General features: G+C 41.6%; 1 protein-coding gene across 1 annotated transcript; it reads left to right on the plus strand.

Annotated features, from left to right (window-relative positions):
* The first annotated feature begins 8,508 nt into the window (after positions 1–8,508).
* Positions 8,509–9,093, plus strand: LOC113758825. The gene has a single exon (XM_027301547.1). The coding sequence runs from the start codon at positions 8,509–8,511 to the stop codon at positions 9,091–9,093; it is 585 nt and encodes a 194-aa protein (XP_027157348.1).
* Positions 9,094–13,464: the final 4,371 nt, after the last annotated feature.

The raw sequence follows: 13,464 nt of genomic DNA on the forward strand, positions 1-13,464 counted from the left end.
ACAAGTGGCGGCTTAAGGTTTACGCTTATCTCCTTGTCTTTCCTTTGTCTCTAATTACTAATCTATATTATTTTCCTCTAATTCACCCTTTACACTTCTAATCACATAATCTCTCTTGTAAAAATACCCATTTTTGTTCACTAAATTTATTACACATCTCACTAGTGGGTCCCACTTCCATAATACACTACAAACTTATCATATAATAACTTATAGAAGAAAAATGATAAAAATCTTGACTCACTTATAAAAGTATCTAAGAAATTAAAGCAAATAAAGTAAAGTAAAAGAAAACATATTCAAAGAAAAAAGATAAAATATAAAAATAATTTTCGAATCCTTACAGAACCTAGTGGTTGGCCCCCAACTATTGTAAAAGGATCAAGGAATTGAAACTGTCCAACTGCCACAACTAGTTTTCTACATCACATACAAATATTTTAGAAATAACTTGAAAATAATCTGATATACTATTACATAAAGGGAATATACATATACATGTGTATCTTCTAACTCTCAATAACTATTCATGACTTTACCATTTAAACTAAAAATTGACCAAAATTACTTCAATTTTGCAAGCTTCTTGGCCGGCCCTTATCAAGCAAAAAGGAAAGAAAAGCTCTCAATTTTCTAGTCTCCAATCTTGCCCAATCTTCCAATTCAACCGTTTAATCTTCAAATTTCCCCATAAAACCTCTTAGTTTGGTGATATTAAGGTGTTTAGTGGAGTTGTTTGGAAGGCTAAGAGGATTAGTTGCTCCCTCTCTTGTATTACTAAGGTGAGTAGTGAAGGAACCCTCTCCTCCATCTAATGATGTTTAATTCATGATTGGTGGTAGTTTAAGATGTACTTTGATGGATTATATCTTGATTTTGGTTGAATTGGTGAAGTTTTTTTATTATTGGTGATTTTTCTGTTTTCATATGGATATGATTATGCGGTCATGTACGATGATTGGAAATGATATTTAAGGAAGCTAGAAGGTGGAAAAAGTGGTTAATTGCAAGCAATTTCTGTTTTGGAAAGAAAATTGGAAAGTTAGGGTTTCTTTGATTTACATTCTGCCTGGCACTGTAGCTCATAGTTAGAGGCCGAATTGGCCTTGGGTTAAAACATGAAAGTTGTAGGGAATGATATTTAAGAGATTCCTACAAAATTTCAGGTCAATCGGAGCAATGTAACTTGTGAAAAGATGGAATTACCCTTGCTGCCCTGTTTCTACCCGAATTTGAGAATTGCTTCTGTACTGGGTTATTTTGGTTGGGAATGCTTCGGAATTAGTTGTTTAGGCCTTATGATGAATTGTATCCATGTTTCTTAGCTTTCGGATGGCTTTGGAATTACTGGATTTGGACTTAGGTAGCCTGATTTATGATGTTTGCACCAGAATGCGATTTGTGAATCTGTTTTTACGGTTCTGGTGTAGTATATTGCATTTTTGACCTGGTTACACTCGAAACTGGGCTGAGTGACCTTCTGAAACATTGTAACCCTATCTCTTAGCTTCGAAACGGTGTATCTTGTACCTCCATCTGATAATCATAGTGCCATTGGTACCAAAACCGCAAAATGATGTCAAAAACTGTTTTTTTTGGGTTAACACTTAACTCCATTTCCAGATTTTTCTGGTTTCCTCTAATGCTTATGTATGCTTATGGAACCCTATTTCAGTAGTATTTGGCATTGGTTTATGACTTGTAATCGAGTCTTATTGTGCTTATTGGAATATTTTAGGGCTTGACTTTCCTTTCCGGTCATTTTCCTAGCTAAATTTTGTACTTGAATGACTTGAAGCCTAGTGAACGGCTTTTGGAAATGAGATTATTTTTGTACGAGATGTTGGGACTGATTTGAGGAAATAATGAAGCCATTAGTGGCTGGAAAATAGGTAAACACAAGGGATATGCTGCCTAAATTTTACTTGAAGGCTAGTTGGATTTACTTGTGACTTGAGCAAAGGGTTTTAGGGTTGTTCATGTCTTTGATACCAACCGCTACCTTTTACTCCAATTTCATTGTTATTTCTTTACACTGGTAGCTAATTTGATCAGGCACACGACTTATAGTTAAGTCTTCTTTATGCATTTCGTGTACTGGATTCGTGAATGTGGGAACCATAATTGTTTCGCCTTGGTTATTTTAGGGTTTCTTGGTGATTAAAGCTCTCTTTTGGGCAAAAACTTTTGAGGTATCTGTACTGACACCGGTGAGTGTACCACTCCCCCTCACTTGTTGTTTAACTCGGTTTCTGTACATGCAATCTGTGATATGAATTACTGAACTATCTGGTTATTTTGATTGAGACGAGGGTGTACTTTATCACACTCGTTCTCTTGTCTGTTCATATGCCAAATTTTGGTGCGAATCTGAATTTGTTATCTGTATCTGTATCTGTATCTATATCTGTTCTGATGTCGTTTGGAAGCTGGTATCCAATGACCTTTCTGTGACCTCTGAGCTCAACACCTGTGGCCAGTTACTCGAGTCGGGCCGGCAAGGGCCTGGTCGATTAGATAACGAACCACGGTAGTCTGTTTTGGGATCTTTGGGTATTGAGACCCTTGATTCCGGTATACTCGAGTATTACCATTTCTGATCTGATTGGATTTCGGGCCCGGTAGGGGTATGTGAGGTGGAAGGAATCGGAGAAAGTGGAGTCTACGGTATTGGTTACTCTTTTAGCGTTGACGGAGTGTCAACTATTATTTCGATCAAGCTTCGGTGACGCAAATGGGAATTTGGCTCCTGAGAGCCACCTGTATCCTTCCTATTTGAATCATTGGTTCCTTTACTTTACATCTGGCATGTGTACCTGATTTGTTAAATGTGAAATGCCATGATTTTACTGCTATATGTCTGGTACCTCATTGAGCGCAAGCTCACCCCTTTCTGTTCCTTTTGTTTTCCTTACAGGAAAATAAATCCTTTTGGACTGGATTTGATAGTTGGTTGCCGAATTGAGCTAGATGGTCATATCTTTTGTATAGCTCATTGGGTCCGTTTGTCTTTTGATTTGGCAAACCGTACATGTATCCACTTTTGAATACTTTTGTATGCTACTTTGGATTGTATATGCTTAATTTCAAGATGTATATATTTGAAGGATGCTTGGTTGGATTTTGAAGTGTCGGTTACTATTCATGGCCGACTCCGTTTTTATTTTTTTTATTTTGTGATTTTGACTTGTTTACGCGCGTTTGTATGTTTCGGAACGTATTAGATTGCTCTAAACTGAACGGTTAGTCCTGGCGAGAGCTGGGCAGGCAGTCCGCTAACCCCTTTGGTTCGCCTTAGGAGAAGGTGGGGCTATCACAATTAGCAATGACTTTAATATTAATCTTTAGCAATAACTAGTTTCCAACGCCATAAACCACACTAATTTTGAACTTATGTAACCTTAGTTATGACCTGATTTACAAATTGTGTCGAGTGCTCCAAACTAGAATTTCATGAATCAGGTTTTAAAAACCAGCTTTCATAAAACTATTGTATCTTGGTGTAGAAAGATCCAAATTGAGCAATGTTTGTTGCGTTTGAAACTAAACTTGGAATTCTTTCCGTGGTATAAATTTCAACAGCTGGTTCGATTCCTATGAATTTTGTTAAATTTTCAAAGTTCACTGAAATTCAAGACTGTTGTACTCTGTTCTTGCTGAAACAGTGAGTTGGAGCTAAGATTTAACTGATTCAGATTTGAATATGGAAAAAGTATCTTCTAGAGAATTTTAGTTCATTGAGTCTGTTTTCCAACGGTTCAAGATTTACAAATTTTAGACTTATGAAACTCAAGTTATGATTTTTCAAAGAAAGTTGCCAAAACTGAATTTTTCCTTGTAAAGTGACAACACTCCAAAGTCACTTGGAAACATTTTCTAGGTTTCAAGCCTAACTTTCTTGGTTATTTGCACCTCATTTCATACTTGGGAAATGGATTTCACCCCCTAATCTTATGCCGATGGTTTCCATGAAAATGAACCATAAAATGGAGCGTTTTAACTAGAGTAACTTTTGAGGAATTTCGCCAGCTTTCTATTTGAAAATTGAAACTTTTGACTTCAACATTTACTATGAAAATGGGTAGCGTTTTGATGGATTTTGACTCCATAAGATTTGAAAATGTAAACGCTCCTTTATAATCTAAAACTTGGGCATAGGATTAGAAGTTTTAAGGTATGAAAATCATTTTTTCTTTCCTCGATTTTTGTGACAATATTAAGTGTGGTACTTTCTTTTTAAAATCGAGATTTATTGCCACAACTTGACTTCAACTTGTGGCTCGGAGTGTGGGTAGCAAGAAGATATTTTTTTATTAGCCTTGGTCGAATACCTAGATAATCGTGATTGTACATGTCTCAGGTGGTTACGTGGATGCCGAAGAGCTTGTCTGACCTCTTGCTTTGCCCTTGACTTTTGGTGAGTGTCAAGTGCAGTGGTCTTGGAGAATTAAGGGTGATCAATTATAGACTAAGAAAAGTTAATTGAGGGATTAGAGGTGAGTGAGTTGAATTAAACTCAATTAGGAGCACTAATGGGCCACTATTCTTTTGTTGATTTTTGCACCAAAGATAGCTTTATGTCACTTCATCCTTTTCATCAAGTCACATCACCCAAAAGGCTCACCAACCCTCTCTTCTTCCCTCCCCTTGGCCGGCCACTCCCCTCTCCCATTTAGCAAAAATTTCAGCTAGCACCTTCTTCATTTTGCTCCCACAAAAACTTGCTCCAATCTAGCCCATTCTCTTGGATCATCATCAAGCTTAGTAGGAGGCTTGAAGGAGGAGAGATTCTTGGTGGTTTAGAGCTTGACTTCTTGTGGTTTGGTCTACTTCTCTTGGAGAAAAGGTAACTCTCCAAAACCCTCATTTTCTTCCAACTTATGGTTAGTTTTTAGTTTGTTTTAACTAGTTAAGCTTGGGTTGTTAATGGGTTCCATGAACTTTGACTTTAGGTAGATGTCTTGAGAAAGATTCTTTGGTAGTGGATTTGAGGATTTCTTGTTTGTTTGGTTGATGTTGTAGTGATTTATAGCTTGGTTTTGGTATGAAGATTTGGAGAGAAAATTTGAAGAGAAAATGGTGCAAGAACTGTCTGATTTTTGCTGGTTCATTTCCCTTATGTTAATTTCAAATTTTGTGGTTATATTGGTGCCAAAATGGTTTTTATATGTTGGGATATATGTGTGTAAATTATCTCCCAAAAAGCATTTCATTTGGTTGAGTTAAAGTTAGGTTAAAGTGAGGAAAGCAAACCTGGAATTTCTTATCAATGCCGCCGTCCAGTGCGTACTCAACAGCCCATAATTTTTTGTTCTGGAGTCAAAATCAAGTGCTGTTTGCGGCATATGAAACTAGACTCCGAGGAATTTCTAACGGTATAAGATGCACCTGTTAGTTCATTTTCTATGAGCCGTAGTGAACCGGTAAAGTTGACTTTTTTTTCACTGTTTTAACCGAGAAACAAGCATAGCCGCAATTTGTAGCTCGTTTTCACTCATCTTACCAAATGAATTTGGAGACAGTTTCTTCTAGTGATTTTTAGCATTTTGAAATCTAGTTTTCAACTCCATAAACCATGCTAATTTTGGACTTGTGTAGCCGTAGTTATGACCCGATTTACAAACTGTGTCGAGTGCTCCAAACTGGAATTTCATGAACCAGGTTTCAAAAACCAGCTTTCATAAAACTGTTGTATCTTGGTGTAGAAAGATCCAAATTGAATTATGTTTGTTGCATTTGAAACTAGACTTGGAGTTCTTTCTGTGGTATAAATTCAAAGGCTGGTTCGATTCATATGCCAAATTTTCAAAGTTCACTGAAATTCAAGACTGTTTTGCTCAGTTCTTGCTAAAACAGTGTGTTTGAGCTAAGATTTAACTGATTTCGGATTTGAATCTAGAAAAAATGTCTTCTAGAGAGTTATAGTTCATTGAGTCTGTTTTCCAACGGTTTAAGATTTACAAATTTTACACTTATGAAACTCAAGTTATGATTTTTCAAACAAAGTTGCCAAAACTGAATTTTTCCTTGTAAAGTGACAACACTCCAAAGTCACTTGGAAACATTTTCTAGGTTTCAAGCCTAACTTTCTTGGTTATTTGCACCTCATTTCATACTTGGGAAATGGATTTCACCCTCTAGTCTTATGCCCTTGGTTTCCATGAAAATGGAGCGTTTTAGCTAGAGTAACTCTTGAGGAATTTCGCTAGCTTTCTATTTGAAACTTGGAACTTTTGACTTCAACAATTACTATGAAAATGAGTAGCGTTTTGATGGATTTTGACTCCATAAGATTTGAAATCGTGAACGCTCCTTTATATTCTAAAACTTGGGTATAGGATTAGAAGTTTTAAGGTATGAAAACCATTTTTCCTTTCCTCTATTTTCGTGCGAATATTAAGTGTGGTACTTTCTTTTTAAAATCGAGATTTCTTGCCACGACTTGACTCAAAAATGACTTTTGAATTCTCCTTGAGTATTATTTCAATGATTAATTGAGAAAGTCTCTTTTAACTCGACTTGAACTTGTGGCTTGGAGTGTGGGTAGCACGAAGATATTTTCTTATTAGCCTTGGTCAAATACCTAGATAATCATGATTGTACATGTCTCAGGTGGTCACGTGGATGCCGAGGAGCGTGTCTGATCTCTTGCTTTTGCTCTTGCTTTGCCCTTGACTTTTGGTGAGTATCAAGTGCATGTTTCATGTGCTATGGTTGAAATGATATTTGTACAAGTGCTATGTGAAATTGTTATGATTTGTGAACTTACTGAGGCGAGGGTGTACTTTATCGCCCTTGTCCTCTCTTTCTTGAAAACTCATTACTTGTATATGAATTTGCATGACTTGTACTTGTACTCGAACATACTCGTAACTCGTGAGTACTGAGCGGCAGCATGTACCTCACCCTATTCGGGTACGAGATGCCTCTCATATTGACTCAGTACTATGACCACTCATGCTTGTGGGGACGCCCAAAACCCAATGGCTAGCCATTCAACTCAAGCCAACAAGGGCTTGGTTGAGGAGTTTGGTGAACCTTGGGCTCGTGTACTTGACTTGCTTGGATATATTCGAGTAATATCACATCTTGTTTCACTTTCGGACCCGGCAGGGGGTGTAACGGTGGACGAAATTTGGTGAAAAATGGGGTTCTACGGACTTGTTACTTGCTCGGTTGACAAAGTGTCAATACTTGGAAATTGTGGATCAAGATTATTGGTGAAGCAGTGTGGATTTAGCTCCTGAAAGCTCTTGTATCCTTTTATGTGTGTTTTACTTCGTATTTGTGCACTTAAAAGAAATTTCATGTTAAATCATTTTTAAGTGTGATAGTTGATTTAATTTGTGCTACTTGCTTGCTTGCTTGATTTTCTTGGCCTCACTGAGCGTTAGCTCATCCCTTTAAGTTTGTTTTCCTTAACAGGTTTGGAAGTGGAAGTTAGGGACTCCAGATTAGCGACTTTTGGTGGAAGCTAGTGACCCTTTTGTATGTTATTGGAGACATTTGAAGTGTAAATTTTGTTATACTTGGGGATTTTAGATTATAATTGTAAATGGTAGCCTTAGAAGAATTTGGCTCATATATTTGCAGTATTTCTTTAATCCTAAGTCTATGATTGACTTGTGGATCGATATTAAGCTTGAATGAGTGTGTGAGTCCTGACGAGAGTTGGACAGGCATTCCACTAATACCCTAGGGTTCACCCTAGGGAGAGGTGGGGGCGTCACACAATAATATATTTAAAAATATCAAATCCTCTTACTAATACCTGCGTTCTAAAGTTCTTCCACTCTTATAGACTGATTTTCTATGCTCATCAATTGGTTCATCAATAAGTCGATTGTTGCTAGAATTTCTTCCTTTCTTAGTCCTAGCCCTGCCTGGACAATAAACTCAATTTATGTAAAATTTAGTCAATTTAATAAATTTAATAAACTACAACTAAAATTCAGTACATTTAATGTAAAAATGAAACTTTAGCAATTAAGAAGAACTAAATAATTTTTTAAACAACATTACTAGCTAACATAAGATGCAAAAAACTGGGTTCGGCGCTTGCTCTATAGCGACTTTCTCGGGGGAATAGGGTTCGGCACTTGTGGTTTCTTCACCAGGCGGCTGCGCGGCATGGCAGCCCTTCAGCCTTCGGCTGAGGGGCAAGGGTCTCCGGCTACAAGAAAATCCTTTGCACAACTATTCACCGAACCTGCTGCGTCTCCGATCCACGTGAAGCCCGTATCAACATACAAAGGGGAAGCTGCGGTGATCTTCTCGAAACAAGACACTGAAAAATTGGCAGCTCCATTCCGCTGGGCTCTAGTAGGAAAATTTTCGCATGGAAGACCTCCGTTGGAGGAAATACGTAAGTTCTTTGCGTCGTTGAATCTCAAGGATCATATTTCTGTTGGGCTACTGGATTATCGACATGTTCTCCTCAAGTATGCGGCGGAAGTGGATTTCAATCGCATTTGGACGCGAGGTCTATGACAGTTGGGGAAGTTTCCTATGCGTGTCTTCCGCTGGACAAGAGATTTCCACGTTCACAAGGAATCCTCTCTAGCTCCGGTCTGGTTTTCGTTGCCGGCGCTGCCGATACATTACTTTGACAACCACTCGTTGTTTTCCATTGTTTCACCGGTGGGAAATCCGTTGTTCCTGGATTCGGCAATGGCGGCAGTTTCGCGCCCGAGTGTAGCACGCGTTTGTGTGGAGGTGGACTTGCTGAAGCCCCTCTGCACCAGGGTGTGGGTAGCTGTGGAGGGTGAGGCGGGGTTCTGGCAGCAATTCGTGCCTGAGGGGCTGTCTTCATATTGTTCTACCTGCAGGAGAATGGGTCACTCGGTGGAGGAATGCAGGAGAAATGCAGTGGAGCAGCCTGGACCTCAGTTTCAGCGACGGGATGGGAGGGTGTGGGGTTCGTTGAAACTTGGCACAAAGGTTGAAGGCCTGCCTGTTACCGAGACGCGTGCTATTGGGGAGGTTCCAGGATCAAGCGCTGGGGCTAGGACGGCTTGCATGGAGTCGCTGATTGGTTTGGCAGCGGAGGAGACGAGTGGGGGCGAGGACAAGAGTACGGAGGTGGGGGAATAGGGGGCGTGAACAGGCAAGTTGGTGCGGGTGTTTCCAAAATAGCAGAATAGGGGATGCATGGGGTGGTTGATATGGTCCAACAGGTGCAGCGGTGGGAGGTATTGAACATAGAGGTGGGGGAACACAGAGATGCGGAACATATGGGCGGCGCAGAGGAACCTGAAGCGGTGCAGGCGAAAGAGGCTGTTTTGTTCCCACAGGAGCAGCGCACTTTGCTGCCTACGGTTAGGCAGAATGGGACCAAGAATGCGTTGTCTAACGCAGTGGAAGAGGAGCTACAGCAGCCTGATTGTACCCAGGAAATGGGGAGGGATGCAACGGCTCTAGGAGGGCAGGATGCGACGATAGCGGAGTTGCACCAAGAGGGCAGCAATGGGAGTGAAGCTGAGAGAGATCTAGAACTGCCCCAAGTGGCAGGTAACTTGTCGCCCAGGCTGGTGGCCGCGCGAGAGGTGCATCTGAATAATTCCCTTATGGAATTAAACATTGATTCCGTCAGTGGAAATGCCAAGCATGGTCGAAAGGCGAGGGGAAAGGGTATACGTGTTCAGCTTCAATCAGACAGGCAGCTGCGGTCCACAACTGCTATCAATAACTCAATCCAGGTATTATGTTATGATTAATACACTTCTATGGAATATTAGAGGGGTGTCCAAGGCGCCCAGTTTAAGAAGATTGATCAAAATTGTACGTTTGCATGGGGTCCAGTTTGTAGCAATATCTGAGCCAGAATTAGATGTGTCTCGACTTGAGTATATTCGCATGAGGCTATCGTTCGATCATGCCATTGTTAACATATCGGGGGATCTTTGGATTTTCTATTGTTGTCTGTTTGCTTGTACGGTAGTTGGTAACTCTAGTCAGCATATTACACTCTCTATCCAACACCCATGGCTGCCGGGGCCCATGATCTTCTCATTTGTCCATGCTATGTGCTTGGTGGAGGGACGGCGGGATCTTTGGCAAAATTTGTTATCAGATAAGCCTCGCTCCCTGCCTTGGTGTATTGGGGGAGATTTTAACGTCATTATAGATGCTAGTGAAAAAAGAGGAGGGCGTCCATACTCTGTTTCCAAGGGGATTGAGTTTTTGGCATTCATGGAGGAGGCCGATGTATTCGATGCTGGCTTTTCAGGGTCGAGCTTTACATGGTGTAATAATCGGAGGGGACGGGCACGAATTTGGAAGCGACTAGATCGATTTCTAATTAATGAAGAGTGCGCGGATTTGGCATCGGTGATCTCAGTTGCTCACTTAGCGAGGCACCCATCGGATCATGCCCCGATTAAAATCTCCTTCGCGTCAAGGTTGGATAATGGGCCGCGACCTTTCAGATTCTTGAATGTCTGGACATCAAAGCCAGGTTTTTTAGATGTCATTAGGGCCACCTGGGATCGGGAGATACAAGGATCACCATTACGTATTTTGTGTTCCAAGTTGTTGGCAACCCGGCAGGCGATTCAGCATTGGAATAAGCAAAACTTTGGAAATATTTTTAATGCTGTGAGAGAGGCGGAGGCCGAGCTTTTGAGGATAGAGGACGGAATGGTAACCTCTGGATCTGCGGAGGACCAGGATGAGCTGCTCAAGGTGTGAGCGGAGCTTAATAGGGCATTAGAGGTTAAAGAACAATTCTGGAGGCAGAAAGCTAGGGTGAAATGGCTTAGGAGTGGGGATCGTAATACAAGGTACTTTCATGCGGTTGTCAAGCAACGGAGAGTGCAGGGGGTGATACACAGGGTGAAAATTTGCAGTGGGGTGTGGGTGGAGACGGATGTGGCCATAGCTAAGGAGGCAGTGGATTACTTCTCGGAACTTTTCTCAGGGTCCATAGATACCAACCTGGGGGAGTTGTTGCGATTAATCCCAACAGTGGTCACAGGAGAGGACAACGCACTGTTGGAGGAGGCTCTGGACATGGAGACAGTCCAGCGTCTGGTTTTCGCTATGGATGGGGAGAGTGCAGCTGGTCCGGATGGCTTTACGGGAAGGTTCTTTACGTTTGCATGGGATGTCATTGCACAGGACGTACATAGAGCAGTGGTGAGTTTCTTTTGTGGGAGTGAGCTGCCTAGATTCATTACCTCCACTTCAATTGCATTGCTTCCCAAAGTATTAAATCCCCAGGACTTCTCCAAGTTCAAACCAATTAGCCTCTGCAATTTTTTCAATAAATTGCTATCAAGGATTTTGGTGGAACGCATGGCCCCGGTGCTTCCGAAAATTATCTCTCCCCAATAGACGGGATTCGTCAAAGGGCGTAGTATAACGGATAATTATTTACTAGCACAGGAGGTGATCTCACATATTGGCAAGAAGTCAAGAGGGGGGAATGTAGCCTTGAAGTTGGATATGGCTAAGGCTTGCGATCGAATGTCTTGGTGGCATATTATTTCTGTGTTGCGTAAATTTGGGTTCGGGGAGCGATTCATAGATATGGTCTGGCGGTTAATTTCTAACGTGTGGTTCTCCATCATCATTAATGGAGCATCCCATGGCTACTTTAAGTCTAGCAGAGGTTTACGGCAGGTGGATCCGCTGTCTCCTGTGTTGTTCATTATTGGTTTGGAGGTGCTTTCGCGGGGTCTCAATGCTCTGGCAATACAACGGGGGTTCGTAGGGTTTCGAGTCCCGATGGGCTGTCCAGCAGTCACGCATCTAGCTTTTGCAAATAATGTGTTAATTTTCACAAATGGAGCCACTGCTGCCTTGAAGCGACTGATGCAGGTCCTTGATGCCTACCGGCAATCGTCGGGGCAACTGGTCAATGCACAAAAGAGTGGATACTTGGTCCATACAGCACTCCCAACAGTTCAGAGAAGGGTGATTGAGCGGCTGACACACTTCACTAGACAGTGGTTCCCAATTCGGTACCTTGGCTTTCCCTTGTTTGTGGGGCAAAGCAAGTCTGAGTATTTTGGCGAGGTGTGTCAGGCGGTGATGGCTAGAATTTTGTCTTGGAAGTCGAGGTTGATATCCTCGGGAGGGAGAATAGTTTTGATCAAACATGTGCTCACATCCATTCATGTCCACTTACTATCAGCAGCCGTGTGTCCTGCCTCGGTGTTTAAAAGAATTGAGCAGATTTACGCAAACTTTTTATGGGGAACATCTGGAGAAGGAAAGAAGTATCATTGGATCAGATGGTCTCATCTATGCCATCCGGTTAAGGAGGGGGGAATGGGGTTCAGGAAGCTTCAGGATATGTACTCAGCTTTTTCTTGCAAATTGTGGTGGAATTTTCGAACAGGAAAGTCACTATGGGGGGAATTTATGCAAGCAAAGTACTGCAGGGATCTCCACCCTTGTCAGGTGGAGATGAAACGGCTTGATTCAGGGACGTGGAGAAGAATATTATACATAAGTCGACATATGGAATTATCCATGTTATGGGTGGTGAAAGCGGGATCCTGTAGCTTTTGGTACGACAATTGGCTGGGCAGTGGGGCTCTTTATCTAAAAACTACGGCCCGCCCGGATCTCAACTTTAACGACTTTATCACGAATGGGGAATGGGATGTTGGGTTGCTTAACCAGTATATTCCACACGAACTCATCAGCCTAATACTTCAGTATCCGGTTCCGGAGGGGGATGGGTACGATGAGGTTGTATGGAGGCCGACGGCATCGGGAAGGTTCACTGTGGCATCGGCCTTTAAGGAGGTTCGGCAAGCTCGTAACTATTCTATGATACACTCGCTGGTGTGGCACCCTCAGATCCCGATGAAAGTCTCTTTGTGACGGCCCCACCTCCCTCTAGGGCGTACCCCAGGGTTCGGCGGGTCGCCTGCCCAGCTCTCGCCAGGACTCAGTCACTCGTATCACGTGCGTACATCCATAGACAATAAGTAACCCATCCACTTCAACTTAATATATACATAGATGCTCAAGTAAAAGATAAGAAACTTCTACTCACCAGAAGTCTTCAAAGTTTTTACCATTCAAGTACAACCATCGAATATACAAGGGTTCTCATTCCTCATACAACCAGCCCGTGCCAAGCACTAGGGCGAGAACCATTACAAGGCCAAAGAACTAGATCAACTAGACTATACAGAACTCTCGTCCTTGCTCGCCTTCCCCTGCTAAGGAAAACAATTGACGTGGTATGAGCTAAAAAGCCCAGTGAGGTTCTATATACATAAACAAGTAATTAAACAAGGAACATTAGTCATGTAATAACAATTAATCCAGAAAACCTTATGTATAGTTCATGAGTGGTTGGGACTTATTACAGGTATGGAGCATATCACAGGTATAACACATGATTTCATGTTGGCATTTTAGCATGGAACAATTATCGTGATACACGGTAACCATATACTGAAGGATACGGTGTTCCGGTGGAACTTTGTCGGTCCTCTGCACCTT

Source organism: Coffea eugenioides, unplaced genomic scaffold (assembly GCF_003713205.1).
Source record: "Coffea eugenioides isolate CCC68of unplaced genomic scaffold, Ceug_1.0 ScVebR1_748;HRSCAF=1478, whole genome shotgun sequence".
NCBI lineage: Eukaryota > Viridiplantae > Streptophyta > Magnoliopsida > Gentianales > Rubiaceae > Coffea > Coffea eugenioides.